Source organism: Peromyscus leucopus, chromosome 7 (assembly GCF_004664715.2).
Source record: "Peromyscus leucopus breed LL Stock chromosome 7, UCI_PerLeu_2.1, whole genome shotgun sequence".
Classification (NCBI taxonomy): domain Eukaryota; kingdom Metazoa; phylum Chordata; class Mammalia; order Rodentia; family Cricetidae; genus Peromyscus; species Peromyscus leucopus.
In genome coordinates, this window is record NC_051069.1 from 48,422,065 (window position 1) to 48,446,051 (window position 23,987).

The 23,987-nt window shown below is 42.5% G+C and overlaps 1 protein-coding gene across 1 annotated transcript in view; it reads right to left on the bottom strand.

Annotated features, from left to right (window-relative positions):
* The window catches only part of Bmper (BMP binding endothelial regulator), a 252,291-nt gene that overhangs the window by 182,756 nt on the left and 45,548 nt on the right, over positions 1-23,987 (bottom strand). The window contains exons 4-6 of the mRNA XM_028872563.2: positions 12,533-12,615; positions 8,297-8,387; positions 4,549-4,631 (exon numbers count right to left, since the gene is read on the bottom strand). Of these exons, the coding sequence (XP_028728396.1) occupies positions 4,549-4,631; positions 8,297-8,387; positions 12,533-12,615 (257 nt within the window). The remainder of the gene's footprint in view (positions 1-4,548; positions 4,632-8,296; positions 8,388-12,532; positions 12,616-23,987) is intronic.

Consider the following 23,987-nt stretch of genomic DNA (forward strand, 5'->3'; position numbering starts at 1 on the left):
CATGAAAACAGACCAGAGAAGAGAAGGGAGAGAAGATTCCAAACACTACCGAGCACATGGTGGTGAGCACTGAGGACACGAAGTTGAACATACAAAGGACAGCATGTCCTCTGCTACAGCTAACACAGAGAACAAGAAAAGAAAGCAGTAAGTGGGACACCCTGGGCCATGTATCTTACTGAATTTACACACATACATATATACATACATACATACATGCATACATACATACATACGTGTGTGTGTGTGTGTGTGTGTGTGTGTGTGTGTGTGTGTGTGAGGGAAAGAGGAAGAGAGAGACAGAGATGGAGACAGACTGAATGGGGGCAGAGGAAAGGAAGGAAGGCAGGTATGCTAACAAGTTAGAGCCACAGCACCTCAGAAATACAAGTGAGAAAAGACTGTCACTTCTGGTTGAAAAACATGGGGTGCACAGAAAAGTGGATTAATGTAGTTATGACCAACTTAGAAAGCTTAAACACTCTCCAAATGAACAAGGCAGAGCATGGACAAGGACAGCAGATGGGCATGAAAGAGAACAAGGGGTAAGGACAGTGAGCACTGGTGGCCAGTGTTCTGAACATATCTGTATGTATAGGTATGTGTAGACCCACATGTACATCCATATGCAAAGCCATAAGCATGCTAGCAGGTGCATGTTGATAAGCATATGGATCACACATATGCACATACATCTCTGTTGTAGATAAGCTCAGATGCTTCGATATCCTCATCTGCTCAAATTTGTCACCTGAGGTCACAGCCAGTTAGCTAACATCAAGACCTGTGTTTCTTCCTCTTCTGCTGAGGAGCACTTTGTCATTTGAGTGGCAGCTAGAAATATCAGACAACTGACACCCTTCCAGAGACAGTTCTCAGTCAATGGCCGATGGGAACTGACATAAGTACATCTCAGACCCCAATCCTCAAGGAGAAAAAAAAAAATCTGTGGCCCAAAATTTATGCAGGCTTCAAGAGGTTCCTAGGCAGACTAAGATCTACCTACAATGGCAGTTCACTGAGGTCCTGCTTCATCTCTGTTCCTGTAACAAAATTCCACAGGTTGAGTAATTTATAAAGAACAGAAACTTAGTGTCCAAAGTTCTTAAGGATGAAAAACACAGAATAAGGCACCCAGTTTGGCTGGTGAGAGCTGCTTTTTGCTCCCAGATATTGCCTATAATTCCAGAGGAGAGGAATTCTGTGTGCTCATATAACACAGGAAGAGGGAGGGTAAAGAAAGGTCACGCTCCTCCCTTAGAGCACTTACAAATCCACCCATACTAGCAGATCCTCATTGCTTAAGGAACTCCTCAAGTACCCATTTGTCAACTCTACCACAGTGGAAATAAATTTTAAATACATGGTTCGGGGAAGGGTAGTGTACACTCAACTGGATGTCCCCTTCCTCATCTCATCTCCCATATCAACCCATAAACTACCAATAGTAAGTTGTTTGCCTCAGGGTCTGTTTCTAGGGAAAGGCAAATTTAGATATGTAGATGTGTTTTCAGATTAGTGTTTACAGTCATTCTTCTATAAGTTTGCATAATTATGTGTATCCTCATGTCTGTATGTATATATAAACAAACAGACTGATAAATACAGACTATGTGCACACAAATATGCATCCACATAAATAAAGTTGTCTCTCCGTACCCGTGGGTTATACAACTGTGGATCCAACCTCTCACAGATTCAAGGATGTTTGGGAAACTGTGTATACTGACCATATCAAACGTTTTTGTCATTATTCCCCAAATAGTATGCACATTTGAACACACAAGTATGCTTGCATTGCTCTCCATGCAACATTAGCATTCCCTCTCTGTTGAAAAGCATGGTCCTCCTCTGTAGGGGAAACTACAGACTATTGCGCTGAAAGCCCCCCCCCCCTACGCACCCTATCCAACCTCTCCCTCAAGTCCATTCTATCCACAGAACCTCTTCAGTCCAGCATTCTGTCTCACGGTGGCACTGGTTAAAATCTTCCAGTCCTACCCTCTCATTCAGTAAGAGATTACCTCACACCTTTGCACACAGTACACATCAAAATTCCCAACCCAGCTGCTGGACAACCCTGGCAGGCAACAGAATCAGGTTTGGAACATGACTCTCGAAAGCAAACATCCCCACAGCCACCACACCCAAGACAGGGCCTTTAGCTGCCCAGACATCAGTTTCTCTTTCATTTTTTTAAAAGTGAACTACATCAAAAGGTAGCAAAAGGGAAGACTGTTTTAAGACCAGGCCATTTTAACAATGAGCTACCAGAACAAACGTTTATACCTCAGACCTTTGTGTTCATGAAAAGAATGACTGCTATGAGCTTCTCGTATCCTAGCGCACAACACACCCTGTCCTCAAGTGTGAGTCCATCCTTTCTCCTGCTTACTCTAATAGTCTAAAGCGGTAGTTCTCAATCTTCCCAATGCTGAGACCTTTTAATACAGATCCTCATGTTGTGGTGACCCCAACCATAAACTCATTCCATTGCTACTTCCTAATCGTATCTTTGCGACTGATATGAACTGTCATGTAAATATCTGATAGGTAAGATATCTGATACGTGACCCTGAGGGGTCGCAACCCCCAGGTTGAGAACCACTGGTAAAGACTGGCAATGAGGAACTTAGGCAAAGCCACGGGTTGCACTTTAAGTGATGAGGACAGCAAGAGGGAGAACTAGAAGGAAGCCAGGACCACAGGCGCACAGGAAACTGGATTAACACGCAGGAAGGGACAGATAGACATTACAGGCCTGGGGAGAAGCAGCTAAGCAAGAAGGCCGGGACAAAGGTCTTTAGATTTCTGTTTTTCTCAACTGGAAATGAAAACAGGATTTCCAGGGGCCTGAACTTGGCCTTCAATGGGTTTCATGCCACACACACTGAATTTAAAAAGACATGAAATCCACATGCCTTGGTATATTTAAGTCTCTGACCCCTGTACTCATAAACTCATTTCCAGTCCCAGTTCTGGAAACTTCTGACTGACACCATTGGCGAAACTACAGAGATTTCTCATCCTTCTTGGCACCTGCCAAGTTCCTTCCCCATGGAGGGTTGACTGTCTGACTTTGGCACACCTTTTACAGAAAGACAATTTGTTGATGTGTACATTTACAATTTCCTATTGAAATCCGCCTTGTTTCTCCTCAACCTACTCCCAAAAGATTGACATTGGAACAAAACAAAACAGAAAATGTTACGTATTCCAATACGGAAGAAAAAAATCTAGAAATGTGCAATTTTTAACAAAAAGTAGAAATCACTAACAAAAAAAATAAGATAGAGCTATTTACCCATAGTAAGAGAGAAGACAGAAGACGTATGGAAATGTACACGCTCGTGTTTACCTTCATTAGGAAGTTTCTTTTGTGTCTGTAATATACTGCATAAGTCCAATGTTGTTTTCTATCTAGACATATGCATATACATGCCTCTTCTTCCCTGCTCCCTCCCTCTCTTCCTTTCCTCACTTCCATACGAATGCCATCACATGAGCCTGGTCATGTTTACTCTGATCTGGACTCAAGGTTGAATGGGCATGTGCTACAGATGGAAACTACTAGAAAAGACTCAGGGAGAGCTGTGACTTCCAGGACTCCACATGCCTCTGCTTTTGTAAGAATAGGATGGTGGCGCTCCTTGTGTATTTATTTTTACTATACTCAGGTGCATTTGTGTCACTAGTGACTTGGAAAACATATGCTCTAACAATATATGCTGTACTGCTAACTGTATTACTAACAGTCTATGCCGTAGTAGCGCCTCCTGTAAATACCCTGGAGCAATGGTTGAACACCAGACACCCCATCACCACCATCACCACTGGTTTTACTTCTGATTTAAAATACATTAACTTAAAAATCCCCTTTAAAATCATAGTACAGGCCAAACTCTTTTCCTCATTCTTAAGTGGCTTGAAAAGATGGGTCTAGGGTGTCTCACTAATTTCTACCCTGCCATGAACCTGTTATTTACAAACAATTTATACCCATCAGTTCCCTACAACCATAGGTGACCAGCCTTCACCTCACCTCACAGAGCACACCGAGACTAGCTCTGTTCTCATCCACTCCCCATTTTGACTGCACTGCAATTAGAACTACCTCAGCAAGAAGCCCTGCTCCTCCATGAAACAGACGACCCATGGTCTTCCCCAGGTGGAGGTGGAATGACTCCTCCAATTGAGGGGACAGTGGGTCTTAATGACAAGCCAGTTTGCTCTCCAGAGGACACTGAACAAGGTCTGCAGACATCAATGGTTATACAGTTGAGGAACTAGTAGGGCAAGCCCAGCGGCGATGCTGAACATTCTGGAATGAATGCATGCAAACTGGTCCATAGCACAGACCTCCAGCCCAGAAGGTCATCAGCAGCAGAGCTGAGAAGCTTGCCTCACATGGAGTGGGTTTTCCCCTGGCTTCGCATCATGAAAGCCTAATGAGGGGAGCAAGTAAAAGATGATTCCGCTCTGTTTCCTAGTGAATTCGAGAAGCAGTTAACCCTAGGATCACCTGAGCAATGACCTAGCAGTACTTACAACACAGGAACACTTGATACATTTGCTTCCTTCTGGATGAAATTCTTCCCCTTCTTGGTACTGCACACCTTCGAACACACAGCCTGGAAAGCAAGGAACTTGCAATTAGGACAGCAGATCTGACTCAGCATGGCATGATCCTTCCACTGTCTGATTACCGTCTCCCGGCTGTAACCTCCGCCTCTACCCAGTACAGATCCCCTTTGATCACAGTATCATGCATAATTAAAAGGGGAAAATGATACAATTCCAATGATTGGCATGTTGGCACAGGTCCAGAAACCCTGAAGATGATAGAAAACAAATGACAGTGGAACTGGAGTCAGCCCGTGGCCAGCAGATGTGCTACAGTGACTCATGCAGGGAGACTTTGGCGCTCCAGCAGGATCGTGCTGACCACAGCCAGGAGAACGAACTCCAGAGAGGTCAGAAGAGGCCAAAGCAAGGCCGAGGGAGGGAAGGTTGAGATGAGAAAGAGCAGATGCCTCTGTGGGCGGCCCGTTGAGTACCAGGAATTACACAGCCTATTCCTGGCCCAGCATGCCGTTGGCTCCCACGTCACCTTCCAGTACTGCAGAAAAGGACCTCGGTCTATCTTCCCACAGACGAGAAAAACACAGCAGGTGACTGAGTTGTAATATGAACTCGGTTTACACGTGATGCCTCTACGGAGGGCCACGCACAAAGGCAATAATGGGCTGGGACAAGACAGGATGTGCCCTATGGTTTTCGGCTCTACTCTGTGTGTTAAGGGGCTGTAACCCCTGCCAAGTTTAGCTTATAAATGTCCTCGCCTGCAGGAGATGCTTCCTATTCAGAAAGAAGCTCAGGGCAGTTTACTCTAAAGGACCTGAGACACAGGCTAGCAAGCAACTGAGTCACACCAACCATAGGACTGTCAGCGAATGGCAAGACCACTTCCTTCAGGACTTTCCCCACAGTAGACAACGATGGAAGTAGAACCGCCTATGGTAGGCTTTTGTGAAGGACACAGAAGTTCTCCAAACAATGTCAGAAGAAATCACCAAATGCTTGAAGGAATTGGTTCCTGATGAAGGAGAATGAACTTGCTCTGGCTAACCTGGCTCCTGGTTCTGTCCATCTTCAAGCTAAGTGTGACTCTTTGCTCAATAAAAAGAGATGAAGATAAGTGCTGAATCCAAGATACAAAAGCCAAGTAAAGGCAAAAGCAAATGATGACCCAGGTCTTTTTATAGCTATATCCATAGCTAGCAATCAGCTGTCTCCTCGATATTCTGGATGATTTTGTAAACCTTGGTAGCATGGTCTTCCCAGTGGTTGTGTCTCAGCACCACACATAATGACAGATGCTTAACAGCCTATTTGCAAAGGACATTTCCAACAAAGTGTCTTCAATCCTTCCCCATGTTTACACCTCTGACTCTGCATATGGCTTGCCACAACAATCTGTATTTGACAGCTTAAACAACAGAATTCAAAATAATTTTATTTCCATCACACCCACCATCCTTGAGCAATCCTCAGACTACAATGAAGGGGCAGACAATCAAGAATGCCCTGAAATTCATTTCAGGAGGAAACTGCCCACGTGCTTGTCATTACAAAGGATGCCAGTCTGATCAATGGCAGATGTCCTTCTGAATTACCAGGGTAAACCCCCTAAGGCGTTCCTTGACTGTCCCTATCTAGACATGGCTGAGGCTTCCCTGCCTCCAAGACAAAGGATGAGACATTCTGGAGATGACTCCTTCTGAATCTTCCAGTTTGCATCTCGACCACGGTCGTTAGAATTCAGGATAAGGAGCAAAGCTGATAGTTATTCACATCCCCAGGGCTCCATGGCTGTGCAGTAGTCAGGGGAGGTATGTGGCACTGGCATAATCATTTTTAAATATTTCCCTCCCAGGGTACCAGAGCCTCAATAGAATACTTCTCTGGTATTGATGGGATAGGTAGTATGATTTCTTGGTGAGAAAGGAGAAGGGAGCTGATTCCAGCCCCATCGATGGCCCTTGGTCACTGAGGCCCTCAAATAAGTGGGTCTGATTTCTTGTTGTCTTATAAACAACACTTTGTACATCCTTGGATGGTTGTGAGGACTTAACCCTTCGATGTGTACAAGAATGAAGCTCAACTCTCTCCTTCCTGGGAACTGAACCAAAAGTGCCATGACAGAAACAAGTACTCAAATAGGAAACTTCAACCCTGAAATAAATGCACCCTGCCAACTGCATGTTAATGTTTCAAAGGCAGCCTAAAAACGACTATCTTCCAGTGACAGGGTATTTTTTAATATATATCACAAGGTGTTGAGTTCCAAGGATCCTTTTTTATTACCCCCAATATTACATTGCTCCTTGAGCGCTCCTAAGACTGTGAGGGGGGTCTTGAATTGATTATGCATTGATAAATCAACTGTCTACTCAATAGGACTATAAAATAATTTAGGAATTATTATAAGGTTTAAATTTATAAAGTGAAAATTTTATTTGTCCTGTTATTAGTCTCGAACTTGGCTGCACATAGAAATTACTTGGGCCCAACCAGCAGCCCATCCCTGCCACTGCCTTGAAGATTCAAATAAAATTTGCTAGGAAGCAGCCTAGGCACTAACATTTAGTTTTCCACATACAGTCTGAAGAATTGATAATTTGACTTAATAAATCTCCTGTGGGTATCAAAGGACATGCTACCACAGTTCAAATCACCCAGCACACTCCGAGGGGAAAGTATTCAAACAAATCCCTGATCAATACAAAGCAGTTGGCTTATGGAGTTGGTTCGCTTCTGACCAGTTTTTTTCACCTGTGTAAACTGAGGAACTATTAGTTTCCCAGAAACCCTGGAGTGAAAAAAAGCTGAATAAAGACCTCTCAGGACATGAAGAAAACTAGAAGCGGGGGAAACTGCCCGTGGGGTTTCAGTGGGACGGACATATAGAGGAAAGGAGCCTGAGAGCATCTCTGCAGAACTCCCCACATGGGGCTTCTGCTACCTCAGAGGAAGGGCCAAAGAGTAGCCGGTCCTTTGCACACTACTCCCACAAAGCAAAGAGCAGTAGTTGTGAGTATCATCACTAGTGAGGAAAAGGGCTCAGAGAAGACACAAAACACCTGGCTGAGACTATTGGCCACAGGCTTAAGAGATCAGGAAAAACATCTCTCACCTCAAAATCCCCAGGCTCTCATGAGAGAGCCAGAGAAGACACAGGAGCCTTCCCGCCACCTGAAGGAAAGGCTTCCTCTGCTGTCAGCTCAGCAGAAGGACCCTCTCCAGAAAGACAGAGGGCCCAACTTGTTAAACCACACTGAAAACTGAAACCAACAAAACTCCAAACTAAAGTCATGTGGGACACAGCTCTCAGTTTTCAGAAAACATCTGGTCACCTCATCATCACGACACGCTCTGGCCGCGGTATTGCAATAGGAAACAGTAAAAAACATTCTGAACGCAAGCAGATCCCTAGACCTTCCTTCCAAAATAAGCATTACCTGTGGCCCTGAGTGGAAAGCAGGCCTCTGAGCTCAGGGATTCACAAGCCAAGACCTACAGCACATAGTTCCATTCATGCTGGGCACACAAGAGCCCAATAGACACTGCCACTCGAAGGAGCTTCCTCTCCAAGCTCATTACATGCACAGATGTAAAGTGAAGTCCAGACCGGGGGTGGGGGTGGGGGAATGATGCATTGTTGACAGGACACAGCAACCTCAACAGCGCTGTGCTGCACCAGGATGCCAATCCACTCCCCTTTCTTGAGCATTACCTGGACAGGTAGGGCAGCAGGCTCCTGGATGCTCTGAGGGATTTTTACAATAAACAACACAGCGCACCTCAGACTCTGTGACAACACCCTCCTGAAAAACAGAATGTCACAAGTCAGCCCAGCATCACCACTTGAGTTACTCTTTAGGGGAAATAGTGGGACAAATCCAAACCCCCAAAGTGCAGGATTGGCTATTGGGCCTCAAAGACAGTGAAACAACTGAGGCAAGACCTGGCTCACCAGAATGGATGCTTTGGACCTTCATGTACATGTCCTGTCTCCTGTGATTTGTTACATCCTTGCACTCGGGCTTTGGTCCTGCATGTTTCCCTTTGAATTTATTTAGGAGAACCTTCTTGCTGGCAGTGAGCTTCTGACATACTGGTTGGGCATTCATAATTGTTTTAAGTCATCTACAATGGCTGCGTTTTCTAACATTATTACTGTGTTGCCAGCCATTAACCACAGACACAGTGGAGGATTAGAATTAGCATTTGTGTCCAGAAAAAGCACAAGTCTAGAAAAACCCTTACCACCTTCTAGAAAAACAGTTGCCAGCTCTACCATCTTGCAAGTGGCACTTGGCCTCAAGTAGAACCTGGGACTCAAGTTTCTGGCAATAAATGAAAAGATTCGAGAAAATTATTTTTAAGTTCACTTTAAGTTTGTCAAAACATATAGTGTCGGTTCAAATGATGAAATCAGGAGAGTCAGTAGTAAACTGATCTTGGGACTGTGATATCTAAATGACTATTGAAGCTTTTGGGGTTTGATCATGTGTTTCTTTTCTGAAATGGGGTCTCAAGTGTCCCAAGCTGGTCTCAAACTGGCAGAGGATGACTTTGAACGCCTGATCCTTCTTCTTCCGCCTCCTGAGCCCTGGGATCACAGGTGTGTGCCACATGACAGATGTCAGGGGAAATACTTTTTAAATTAATTTTCAGGGTCAGTCTTTGTTGAGTTCCCTCTATATTCTCTACCCGTTTTTCTAAATGAATTCACGTTCTTGATGGTTTGATTTGGGTTTGAATGGAGAACAGCACAGGCTGAAGGCAGATACTAAAGTCTCACAGCAAAGCCATTTTTTGAGGGGTCTGCCCCATGGTATCCAACTTAACAAGAGACATTGTATACTGAATGTTTTCATATCGTGCCAGGCTTGGGGGTGGCACTACCAGGAGAATTTATTACATCCTTTATCACATTTGGGAGGAAGGATCCCCAAATTCCAGCAACAGACATTTTTTAAAATGTATTCTTTAGTGCTATAGCTGAAGCAATGCTGTGGGCTAGGGTCAATTTTCCTTCAGTAGCTGCCATCTAAATGGAGACCTTAGGATAATTCTCCGCATACGTGACCTCCAGAATTTTTTCTTCTAGTTAGGAATTAGAAGTGGGCAAAAGTGTAAAATTGTCACCATTAGAACTCCTTTGGCACAGAATATAAGAAATACGTAGAATTCTACGCAAATGGAAACAGATCAGATCATCAGACTTGCTGCCACCTGTCTGGTACCTGTTGTACCTACTGCATGCTGGCATCTGCTAGAAGCATTTTAATGAGTCTCTCTCTTTCTGCTCACCACCTCCAAAAAGGGGGCTGTATCCCCTTTTCCAGAGGTGTAGAGCGTGCACTGATTCTTCTGTTACTGATTTTGTGCCCTGGAGAAAGACTATAATTGTGCTTACTTCATAGCAACAGGATCATGCCCAACAAGTGCCAGAAAGGCCCTTGCCTATATACTTCTATGATGTCCCATTCCCTAAGGAAGGAAGTGGGAGGCAGAAGCAGGAAGCTATCTGCTGCAAGTGCATCCCAGAGGTCTGCTTTCCTGCTTGTTGAATGAAAGGACATCATGGGGTGTAAGTGAAGAGAAGGCATAAAAGGTGAGCATCATCTTTGGAGGGAATACCCTTTCCCAAATCTTCTGCAGCATTCCGCACTGAAGGATTTCTTCACTTCCAGTAATGATGTGCTCTTCATCGTCAATCCTCTGTGGACTCCACTGATAAGTAGGATGATAGACAGTAGAGGGCACTCTTCATGAAAGGAAATATCCCTCTGTAGAGGCTTCCATTTAATTTAAGGACTATCTTCAACCATTCAAGACTGCAATATTGGCTCCCCTCTAAGCAACGTGAGGATCAATGAGAACTCAGGACTAATGTGCACAGTGTTATTCAGGACTCCTTAGCATGCGTGATTAGCTTGTTTAACAAACCTTGTAACCAAGACTTCTGGAATACCCCCAGCAAAGGCAGGAAATGTCATGGAAGAAGGAGCAGGGTATAGCTGAAAATGTTGACAGGGATGTGGACTTTGTTGTTGTCACTGAAATTCATTGCCCTTGTGTCTCTGTGACTTGAGTCTGATTAAGTTCACAATCAAAAGTATACCTAGTGTGTAATGATTCAACTTGTGTCTTTTATGCCTACTGTTTATTTCACATATAGCTTACTACACAAGATGAAAATGAAATAAATAGGTCCAATGATCGAGAATGCCTGTTGTACACTAAAAACTACAGTATAATAAAACCATGCATAAATTTATAATATTCAGATTTCAGGAGCAAACTGTCAACATCTCTGAGATAAGATCCGAGACAAACATCCAGTATTATACTCACCTTCCAGTCCTCCTTTGACTGCAAACACATATACCAAGAGGGAGAAATGGGGTTTGGAATAAAGTGACAACATTTTCTCCATAAAAAAATAACTTCATTATTTAAAATTAGATGAACACTACTTTTTTGAGCAGAAGAAACATAAATTTATTAAGCAAAAGTGAGGAAGAACTCCAAAGTGTGTGTGTGGGGGGGACTTCAAGAAAAGGATCTTCCACAATTATTGTATTTTTTAATTTACCGTGTGTAGATGTGCATGATGTGTGTGTGGAGGCATTCATGTTATATGCGAATGTGGAGGCCAGAGGACAGCTTTGGTGTCTGCTCTCGCCTTCTGCCTCACTGTGAGGCCTGAGGATTGAACTCTGGCCATGAGACTTGCAAGGAGAGCACAAACCCACCTCCCTCTGGGCTCCATCCCCTGCCCGACTGTTATTTTTGACACAGTATTTCCATACGCTAAGGAAAGGAGGTCAAGAACTTGGGCTGTTTGTTTCCCTTTGGCTCATTGGACCCTGTTTAACATTAGAGCCACTGTTCACTGGGAATTAAACAAAGATCAACAACACGGGACTCCATGCCTGCTGAATCTGTGGTTCTTAAACTGGCCAGGTGGAAATCACTAAGCTCCCATGCACTGACTACTTCATTTGAATACAGTTTACAAAGTGTGGCTCCAGCTCAAAATCTTTTTGAATCGAAGAAGGACAATGTATCTCATCTAAAAGTACCTCTCTTCTGCTAACAAGCATTCGTGTTTTGTTTAAGGATGATTTCACAGGAAGACATGAGCTTCCCCAAGGACACAGGCATCTTCCTGGCCCTTCCAGCCTCCCTGTAATGGTGATGTAACGGTGGACAATTCTGCTGTGTGTTTCTAGATACAAGTCCTATTCAACACCTACCCTGAGAAGCAACCTTCCTCTCTTCACACAGGCCTGACCCTAACAGGGCCAGTTGTTTTGTTTGTTTGTTTCCCCAGAGGCCAATTTGCTAGGACCTCTGCCCCATATTACCCCACCATCCTATGTTGACTCATGTCTGTCTTCAATCAGAACCTCAGGAAGAATATCCAGTCTGGTAGCCAATCAGAGTCCTACCCAGCCACCAGAAGGAACTGTTCTTGCTATTTTCAGTCAAACAGACCCCTGATGCAGCAAATAGACCCCTGACACTGCAACCACAGTTGATGACCAGATGTCATGAGCCAATCATAAAATGATTCCTGTACTAGTAAGGGTCTATACCCAGTCACTTCAAAGTACACTTTACTACAGCTAGAATTCTCCTAATCTTGCTTAAAAGGAGCCTGCGAGCTTCTCTTGGGGTCACAATTTTGCCACTTTGTCAGATGGTTTGACCCCAGCCTGCTGGAATTTTTATTCTCAAGAAATTAAACACTCTTGTTGATTGCATATGTGTCTGGTGGTCTTTTGTGGAACTTCTCGTGAACCCTAACACCCTGCACCTGTCTCATTCTGGCTAATGTCAGAATAAATAATACAAGAATGGAGGTGTCCCCTCTTCTCTCTCTGGTCTTTTAGGGGATTCACTCCGTATTGTCTGGACGTGGTGGCTGAGGAGGGGTAGGGAAGTTGGATTTTACCTGGCACTGTCGCAGGACACATGGCTCAGCTGGACTTTGCCATCTGAAGGAGCTGTTGTAGGTCTTTCCTTCATGGGTACAACCTAGACAGGAAGAGAATAGGCCAAGGATGAGTATGTCTCCTCTCTCTTTGGAACAGAAGTATGTATGTCATGTCAGCCAAGGCTAGCTCCGTGGCAACATTTTCTTTCCTACAGCACAAATATATCTGCTTGGCACACAATCACAGTTTTTCACTACTGAATGCATTAATGTCACAGACTATATTTTCAGATAGAAAACCGTATACAACTCTCTTAGCAAAAATACATAAAATTATTTTTATTTATGTTTAATCAAATATGAGAATATCATATCTAAAAATACTGCAATGAAAGGGGATTTGGCATGAGAGTATAAGAATTCAAAATTGTTGAATGTTAAGGCATATATAAAACATGGTGGGAAATATAAAAGTGTTAATTAAAATATAGAGATTGATTATAAAATTCTAGTAACTACGACCTTCACTAAATCAAACCTTCCAAGGCTTACTCCCCACCTCAAAGAGCTATGCCTTCCTATTCAGTTTTGTTTTACTCTTAGGTAATAAATTTAAACAAATCTGAAATTACTAATGCATGGGTTATTACATGCTGAGTTAATAGGAAAGACAAAATTCATACTAATTCATTGGCAAAAAACAGAAGTTAGAGGCTAGAGATCCTCAAGAAGAGAACAAACAGTTTGGCTTAAGTCTCTGGGAAAAAAGCCAAAGAAGTAACTGAAGAATATAATTCATTCAATCTGGATTCAGCATTTACCAGTAACACCCTCTGCTGTGGCCTATACTTTCCATTGAGATGAACATGGATACACCTATTGTCGCTGTCTCCTTAGAAGCCCACGAGACAGAGAGATTTACCAAAATACATAAAGGGAGAACATGTAACATGAGAGGACTGTTACGAAATCAAAGGGCTGCCCCTCTGCTACAATGGTACGCTTCTGATTACCTACTCAACCTCAACTACATCAGTTGCTCTTGTTCGAAACAGAAAGGACTCACCTTCTTCCAGGCGTTCTTTCCAATAGCACCATGGCAAAGTGTTCTTAATTCATAATAACAGAATGATAAAGGGCTTATGGAATTTCCAACAGATGTTTTCATAAACTCAGAGTCCTGATCTGAATTTCCAAGCATCACGAATGACTGGAAAAGCTCAGTAACTCTTTGCTCTCTGGTGCCCACACATCAAATGACTGAAGTTCACAGCTGATTGGAAACATATCTGGGAAATGCTTTCACTATATATTTTTTAATTTCCTTTGCATGAGCCGTTAGAGAGATAAAGTGTTCAACCACAAGAGCCTTTAGCACACTGCAAATACTTCTGCCAAGCCAAGGGTGAATACAGTACATTTTCAACAATGAAAAGCAATATGGAACGATTTGGGCTAGCATAAATCTCACTGAGCAAACGCACTTAGGAGCGACGTGCCATGTGCCTGTCTGATCTACTGACACAGGCTTGTTTGGATAACAAATAACTTATTCCAAGTGATGGAAGCAGGGAAATCAGAGAAGCAAATTCCATTCATGCTAAATCCAAGCAAACACAAAACGCCTGCCAAGTGGGCCAGTACAGTGGAGTTTCTGGGTGTGTTATATATTTTCATCATCTGGATTAAAAAACATAAAACTGGCTGATTTTTTTGCTACTAATAGGGCAAGTGGTGATCTTGCCTTTCTACATGGAGGGAGGAAACCTAGTGGGAAGGTTGCACCGGCTTGAAAGGCATGCAGGCCAGGCGATCCCTGGCAATGCCAGGCCATGTGCAGGGAGCTCCCAGGAGAAGAGCTGAACAGAATATTCTACTCTGAAGGGGATGGAGGCATTGGAACAAGCTGTCCACCGTGCAAGGAACACAACAGTGTCTTTGGCTTCAGACAACTCTGTTGGGAGCCCAGTTTCTCCACTGTTTTTGAACATGCAAAGGAAAACTGGGCAATAACATTAGAAAACCAGACCAAGGTCAGATTGTGAGGGTCATTGTTTAACTTCCCTGTTAGCATGTCTACAGTGCTTGAGTCCACACACTAGATTTCTCTGAATGATGGATGGAGATGGATGATGGAGTAGGCTCCAAACATCTGTAAAGTTCTCTGTAGCAAATACACCTTCTACATTTTTCTTCTTCACCTGCTCTCCCTAGCATCAGCTGGCTACAGAGACTTTGGCATACTGACATTAGATACATCATTTCACAGATAAGAAATTCTTGTGACTATGATTATTAAAGACAAGATATCCTTATTGCTCTTTGGGGTCCAGTTCTAAGACAAACATGTTTTCTTAGAGCAAAACACCAGTGAGTTATGTGAAAATTCTGAGAGAACTTTAATATTATCCAGAAATAAATGATCTCCTCTCAAGAAAATTTCTAAAACAAATTCTATATGCCATAAAATTAGTGCTGATGAAAGAGTAGTTAGGCATTTTCTTGCTTCTCATGCAATTTAAAGCCTCGTGAGCCATACTGCATTGTCTCTTAATGGACAGACTAGAAAGGCAGAAGAAAATCCCCGTCACATTTCCACAAAGGGCTTCTCTTCTCTACTACCTCTAGTGAAAGAACACTTGGCTTTGTTTTATCTCCAATTAAGATCGATACTTTCATAAAATACAGTAAAAATAATGTATTAGAAAAGTTACATTTTAAAGATTACACAATATATGAGCTTGTTTTTTTTTTTTTAATTATTACATGCAAAAGGCATGGAATGCCTGCTGAGTTAAAGTCAGCGTTTCCAATTGGTGACTCTACTCGGTGTTGTGGGCCAGCATTGCTGTCTATGGGCCACCGGGGGCCTGCAGGGCACGTTCTGAGGACTAGTGGAAAATACGTCCCGAGTGTAAGGAACAGACAGAAGAAACAATAAAACTGCTAAATGCTGATACTTAGAACTGGAGGCAAACTTACAGATAACACAGCTGATCTCCTTCATCTTTCAGACAAGAAAATGGATGCAGAAAGTCTAAAGTGTGAAGTGTGAAACAGACTACAATCCAGGTTCCAGGTGAAATCCACGCTTTCCACAGCCAGGTCTAAACTTTTTGTCATATTCTGCAATGAAGAACTAACTAATAACCCAGGAAAAGGAAAAGGAAATGCCCTTCTCATAAAATTAAGTGTAACTGATAGCCACTAAACGAAAGAAAGAAGCTGGCAGAAGAATGAAGGAATCACTCAGAAGTCAATAAAGGAGCTTTTCTGTTTCTTCAAACATATTTGTAAGAATTTTCTAGAGGGACATTTGTAAATATCCATTGGTTTTCTGCAGACAATGAGCAGTTGTTGAGGTACCACAAGCTTTTGGATAAAAACATCATGACTTCAGCAGGACAGAGTGATTATTCTCTGATAAAAAATTACCACAATATATTTAAAGCCACAGTTGCTCCCTCTTCCCTGTCCCTACCCCGGGCAATCCTGGTACCATTAGGAGACACTGCTAATAGTCACCACGGGGAATGGACACAGACCTCAGGGACAGCCTAACACCCACAGGCCGCCACAACACAGAATTAACTGAGGTCAAATAGACCAAGATTGGGAAACCTCAATTTAAACCGTCCCACAGAGAGTCTATGTTCTTGATGTCTAAACTGAGCCTAATTCACTGGTTCTCAACCTGTGGTTCGTGACCCCCAAACCCATTGGAAAAGACAGATCTTTACATTATGATTCATAACAGTAGCAAAATTGCAACCACAAAGAAGCAACAAAAGTAATTTTATGGTCGGGGGTCACTATAACATGAAGAGGTGTATTGAAGGGTCACAGCGTTAGGAAGGGTGAGGAGCCCTGGCCTAACCATCGCTTTCCTTTTGGGTGTGTTTTAGCTATTTAAATATCAAGTATTTTCAGAGTGAGGAAAAACTTCATAGTACTTTCTTCCTCACACAGACTCTTGTAAGGAACTTCTGCCTTGTCATCCAGTCAACTCAAAACACACATGTCAACGGAAGCAGGAAAACCATAAATTAATTAAATCCACAGTTAAGCAATAAAAACTCATTTTTCGTATTAGTGGCAACCTTTTTCAGTGGCCACACTGTTCCAAGGGAGAGAGGATACCACACATTTTCATCATTGTTGTTAAAAATCACTAAGACTGTAAAAATGGCCTTGGCCCTGGAAGGAGCCCTAGAACCTAGCCATGACTGCTTTCTCCATCTTTGTCTAAAAGCCTCTCACTGTTGGTGCTAAGGGCAGAGAACCGGGTTTTACCACTGCTGTGACTTTATCCCGGGCACCTTGAGCACTAGCCTGCTTCAGTTACCCCACCCTCCCCCACCCGACCCCATCATTCCTAGAACTCCACGGAGATCCCAGGGTCACTTTCACAATGAACTTGCCTGCTCCTGAATGCAGTTCCTCATGCCTCACCCAAGGCTGCCCAACTTCCACCATCCCCCTCTCTTGCAGGCATCTCTGTCCAATGCTGACTGAGCTTTCCTGCCACAATTACCTTTGCGGCCTCTTCTCTCTGGCCTCCGCTCGGGTGTTGGCTTTCACTGTCCGGACAGGCTGTCTAAGTCTCCTGGTTGTCATAAGACCCTTCTTAAGCCATCTTCAACGGCTGCCAGTGTTCAGACTTTCAAGTCCAAACACTGACACTCGATGGACCATACTCAACCTGGCTGAGGTATAGAGGTGAATCTACTCCACAAAGTCCTCCAAATGTGGCCAGAGAGTTCATGCTGTGACTTGCACATGCCTTCTCCTCCTGGGAAACCCACATCTCACTCACTTCTTTGCCCACACCAAAGGACATACAGGTGATTCAAAGGTCGAGCTCACTGCATCTAGGGCGCCGTTCTTGAAACTCACCTGCATAAAGTGTGCTTCTTCATGATCTCTCTACAGGCACAATGTGCAATCCTTGGTCCTCTGCAACACTTTATATGTAGCAGCAATTACTTAGTAAATATTCAACTTAAATGATATTAAACAGCAAGCACGTATGTACAGCTATTCCTACAAACCACAGAAATAAAACACAGCAAAGGTGCCTATCTATCTCCTGAGGCTCGTAGGCATATGGACCCAATTAAATTTACCTCCAGAGAAGCAAAGTTTTCCTGGATTAACTCAAATGACTTAATTTTTAATAATGTGCCTTTTCTTCCCAAAATCTACTGTGGACCCATAAATTATTGGTTTGTTCTTAGGTTGTTTTATCATTGTTGCTATTGATTTGTTTACTTGATTTTCTTTGTCAAGTGTTTTGTCATATTTACTGAAATTAAATCCGATTGGGTGGCTCTGAAGTCACTTCTTACTAGGTGGCAGAAGAAAGGCGTGCAGACAGACCTGCCATTCTTCGCTGTTCCTGGTCTCCTACAGGGAGCCCCTACCCTTGGCCTTGGTCAATAAGCCCCAAATTACCCCAGTCCGATACATTTTTTTTTTAATGAGCCGCTTTTCAGAACTTCTCCAGCAACATATGGAAGTATAGTCAGAGGGATAAACATAAAGTCTGACTGGCCATTCAAGGGCTTAAATCGTGTCTTTAAGAGTTCATTTAGCCCAGGTTTTATTACTCTTCAAGGCCGTACCTGCATGAATCCTGCAGGCAATTTTGCTTATTTTTGTGGCTAATGGGAATTTTATGGCCAAACCATTTCCTTCATCCCAAGAGAAGAAGTCAAACTCACAAACTGAGTTCCTAAAGAATGTTGTGTGCCCCTCAATGTAACATTCTTCTCGTAGTTTTCTGTTTTGTATCCCAATCAGGAACTCAATATATGATCTACATTAAATAATACACAGTAGACTAAAAATGGTGGAAAGCTATTTTACTTAACTTTCAATGGTTGTATGAACAAAATCTCAAGCACACAGAAATATCAGCTGAATAACAAGGCAGTTCCAAATTCAGCACACTTTGCTCCCACATCACCTGCTTGTATTTCTGGCCTATGTGATTATTAAAGACTATCAAGTGATGAAATCTGGCTGACAGTCTCATGACTTCATAGTATTATAACAATACAATATCCGGCCTTGACAGTCTATGAACCACAAACCAATTGGGCTTCTACTCAATAAAATATGCTTTTAAGCTCTCAATACAATTATACCAGGAAAGGAGATACGTGATACATTAAGGGAAGGAAACACTTGCAAGCTTTTCTCACATGAGCCATACCACCTATCCTCGAATTTGATGTGTTCAGACCTAAAACATGTCCATCTGTGCGACAGTGTTTCTCTGTGCTCAGCGGCACTGTAGCAAGCATCCCAGCATCAGCACCCCGCTGTCAGGTGTCAGTCGGAGGGGAAGAAGTTCCAGCTCTGCTGAGCCAAGACAGAGACAGCAGCACAAGTCACACTCAGGAGTCTGTCCAGTGAAGCCCTCAGTCTGGCTTTCCAACACAGCAGGGAAGTGTCTAGAGGCCATTACCAAAGATGAGGGCTTTGTTGTTGGTTGCTTGTGTGTTCATGTTGTATGAAAAACTCCTCCAAGAGGAAAATTGAAAATTAACCCCTTTATATAATTGTGATAGGTGTGGCATCACATCTATCATAATTATATTATTCCCAGTTCTTCATCTGGGAATAACTTTTAGCTTATAGAAAGCACCACCGAACAGACATTTTAGCTCATTTTTTAAAAGTGAGGCAACAAAGTTAAAGAAAGTGAAAGACTTCATGCTAATCACACGGTCATTCTTCATGTCTCTCCCTGAACCCAGAATCCACGAGCTAATTGGGCTGCCGGGTGCGCTGGAGCTCAGAAAGTGGTCCCTAATAATGACAGGAAAGATTGCACACAATGCCTTTCAGTGACATCCCAGTGAGATGTCCCAGTGGTAACTGACAGCTAACGCTGTAAGGCAAAATGCAGACATTGTGGCCGATACAGTGAGAGCAGACTTTTGTGGATTTGTACTTAAACGCTGCTCTAAATCCCTTTATCGTTGGCCACCGATCATGCTATACTCTGGGTCTTTTAACATAAGGAAACAACAAATACTAACAGCTTAGGGGACCAAATTCAAGGACCTGTGGTTTGATTCATGTGATTTTCAAAAGGATAAGTGTTTCACAATTGGGGGTGCGTGATATCAGCCTAAGAAAATAAATTGTATTTGAAGACAGAAAAATGCCAGCAGGCTCTGAGGATGAATTGCAATGGATGCAGACAAAATGTGGGAAGAGAAATCCTCAGTTTCCCAGATTAATTTCAAAGAAATCAATGAATAGCACTTCTTTGATGATGAGCGTGAAGAAAACTCTCTCTCACACACACATATAAACAAACACACACATACACAGTCTCTCTCTCTCTCTTTCACACACACACACACACACACAAAAAAAAAAAAAATAGCACATGTGTGACTGATGTGATGTGCTTCCATGCTTGAATATGATGAGCTTTTATAGTTCATTAAACAGACTGTCCAGGGCTTGTTGGGGAAAAAAAAATTGTCCAAAAATAATTCACTGCTCCCTGTAGTATTTTATATTTTATTTTTTTAACTAATTAGTAGATTCACCAGAAGGTATAAACACACAGGGAGGTGTAAACACCTTGTGTAACTATAGTAAAATATCAAAACCAGTACAATGACATGAGTGATGTCCACATTGCTCATTCACATTTCACCAATTTTTACATAAATGTAGTGTGTGTGTGTGTGTGTGTGTGTGTGTGTGTGTGTGTGTGTGTATGATTTTGCCACGAGTAGATTCTTATAACCAATCAACTTACGTGCTGGATCCCTCAGGCTGTTAATTTACAGCCACAATCACTCCACCTCTTGTAGCATCCTGAGCCCTTGGCAACCACAAATTAACTCTTTATGTCTATGATCTTGTTATTCAGGAATATTCTATTAAATGGATCACAGTTTGTGTGTGGGGGAGTAGTGTGGAATGAAGCCTTTGAGACTGGATGTGCTCCTGGAAGATTTCTCTTAGCTCCATACAAGTTGTTGGATTGAGAGCTTGTTCCTTTTCATAACTGAGCATTATTCCCTAGCGTAGACATATCACAAAATGTAGGAACCTTCATCCACTGAAGGACATCTCAGTTCTTTTATTCATTTGTTAGCTTGCTTAATTGCTTTTGTTTTTCTTTTTTGCTTATAAAAAAAATGAGGCTACTGCGCACATTTGTACTTAGGATTTTGCTTAAGCAGAGGTTTTTATTTTAAAGAGATAAATGCCCAAGAATGTACTAACCACCAAATGGCAAGTGTGTACTCAGTTTTATGAGGATCTGTGGTACTGATGTCCAGGGTAACTGAACCACTTGACATTTTTCCAGTAGTAATATGAGATTTTCTACTTCTTAACCATCCCTTGGCATTTACATTTTAATCCATTTTGTGAGTAGCAATGTCTCATTGTGATTTAGATTTTCATTTTCCTGATTGCTAATAATGTTGATCATCTTTTCATATGACTAAATGCCATCTGTACATACTCTGTTGAAATGACTCACAATTTTCACCTATTTTCTGTTTTTTTTGTTGTTGTTGTTGTTTTTTTTTGTTTTGTTTTTTGGTTTTTTTTGTTATGCTCAGAAATTCTCCCACAGAGTTGATGTACATTCTATGGATGAGACCCATACCTCCTGGTTTCCTTTAGGGACAGTGCTTTTGATGTTAAGTCTCAAAACTTTTTGTACAGCTCTAGGTCCCAAATATTTTCTTCTACATGCTTTTTTCTATCCATTTTTCCTTCATAAAATTTTACTGGTGGAATTTTCCCATGGTTTAGCATGGCAGTTAGACTGTAATAAACATGGCTTTAATATTAAATTTTTCCTTACTATCCAAAGGCACCAAGATTCATTGCAGTAAATAAAAATATATATGCTTAATACTTTGCAAAATCCTGGTTTGGGCTGTTTTTCACATTTCACATGAAAGCCTGTGATAAATTTTGACTTGATTTTTTTGCATAATTTATAAGGTTCTGGTCCAATGTACTATACTAGTCAATTGGTTTAACTTATTCCCTGTGGCTACCCAATTGCTCCAGCCACAAGTGTTACAAAAGCTAGCTTTCCTCCATTGACTTGCTTTGTTTAAATACAGTTCGGTATATTTATGTGAGTCTGTCTCTGCATCCTGCCTTGTGTCTCATTATCTGTGTTGTCTGGTTCTTACATGCGCTCACACTGTATCTCTGTAGCTATGTTGGAGTAGGCCAATTCCTCCCACTTCCTTCTTGCTGTTAAGAATTGTTTTGGCTACAGCGGGGCGGTGGTGGCGCACGCCTTTAATCCCAGCACTCAGGAGGCAGAGGGAGGCAGATCTCTGTGAGTTTGAGGTCAGGCTGGTCTACAGAGTGAGTTCCAGGACAGGCACCAAAACTACACAGAGAAACCCTGTCTCGAGGGGGGGGGGGGAGAATTGTTCCAGCTAGTCTAAGTCCTGGGCATTTTCATGTAATTTCATGTAAATTTTTGGAAAATCTCATCATATAATAGACATCTACTAGACCCATCCTCTTTTAAATACTATTTTAGAAACTATTTGCATGGGAATATTAGGCTTAACCCACACATCACCCAGAAGTCTCCTGCAGTGAATTAAGCTCATTTACATTTGTTTGCCCAGCGTCCCTCAATATCAGGAAGCATGTGTAGGAAGCAAAGGATGTAGAGTACCCTTGGAGGAATGTAAAAATGCACATTTCTGTTAAATTGCTCTTGTCTGCTGCCTTCTTGGCCTGGGCTCCCTTCTGGCCAAGTTTAAACTGAGCCTCACTGCCCAAGATGACTTCAGAACTGTGTGGTCAGAAGAAGAGGGTCATCTGATCAAACTTCAGAGCACATCTGCAGAATCCTCTGGAAGGTTGTGTGGCCCCTCGGACTCCATGTTATGAAGTCAGAGGGGGTAACCCTTGCCATATTCGAAATACAAGTAGGCAAATGCACTAAGAAAAAAGCTACCCACTAGAAACTAGACAAAAATTGATGAAGCAGGAGCTGTAGAAGAAAATGCCTATTATCTGGCAAGAAATGTAGTTTCTGAGTATGTGATCATACATCCCTCAAGAGACATGTGGAGAAATCTCCACATGCAGAGTCGCTGTGAGTACAAACTGGTATGAAAGGAGGCATTTGTGGAGGCTGACCAAGAATCCCCATGGTTCCTGAATGAGGGGAATTGTAGATTTTAGCTTATCAACTATGGCTAACTTCAGGGCCTAAGTATTTGGGCTAAGGAGTACTGTCCAGTTCTCCCTTTAATATTAGTTACTACTTGCTCTGTAAAATCTGCTATCTTTCTAAGAAAAGACCATAGATAATTCAACTACAGCTCAAAGTGCTTAATTTGCACCAGAGAGCCTTCTCTTTATCCTGCATACCAGATAAAACTAAGTATGATTAATGTTGGCCATATCTTTTTAGTTACAACGTTCTATCTGGCCCTGCTTCACCTGAACCTATGATATAAAACCACATCATTTAACCAGGATAGCACGCACTCCAGGGATTCCCAAGCACAAGAACACTGAACATCGGAATGTAGAGAGCTAATGAAGAATATGGATGCCCAGTGGAAACTACTCAATGTTCATCAATGGATGAATGGATAGACAAAATGTTGTTTATATTATAAAGTCTCTTGTGCAATGAAACAGTGATGCCTACTACAACCTTGAACACCATACAGTAAGTAAGATAAGCCATATGGAAAAGGACAAATGTATGGCTACTTATGTGAGATACCTAGACTAGATAAGCTGACGGAACCCAGAAGTAGAACAGAGGTGAGCAGGGACTGAGTTCAGTGGAATGAGAAGAAGAGTGTCCTTGAAGCAGATGGAGCTGATGACTTGGAAGTAGCCTGAGTGCGTGCTGCTGAACTCTCCCACTGAGATGGATTGCATAGTTTTATGTTATATGTGATTTGTCATGATACAAACAGTGTGGGCCCACTCACTGAAGGTGAGGAACTGGAGCTCGGCCATTTGAATATTTCACAAGCTGCGTTCAACAAGGCTTTAGGAAGAAGCGGTTTGTCCAAGGCCGAGTAACTAGAAGTGGCAGAGTCAGGCACTGATTCCATCTTCATTTCCAAGCCCGATCCTTTTCATTTCATTCTCCAAATAACTGAGTCTTTATGATTTTTCTACAGTCCCCAGACCACAGGCACAGAAGAGCCTTGTCTTAATTCCTAAAATTATGAAATATTAGCCTGGCTCTTGCATTTAGCACCTCAGGGTGGCCTTGCATGTAGAGGTTTGAAGTTGAGTCCTTGTTCTATATTCACAGCCTCATCAGAGCAGCCCTTCCCCGGCTCCCCAAACCCAGCAGAGCTAGACTGAAAGAGCAGTTCTGCGAATGCCCAGACATTCCAGAGCGTTCTGAGAGCTGCTTCCTGTGTTCAATAGCAGCCAGCCAATGCCCAAGCATGTCTTCAGATAAACATCTCCAGCC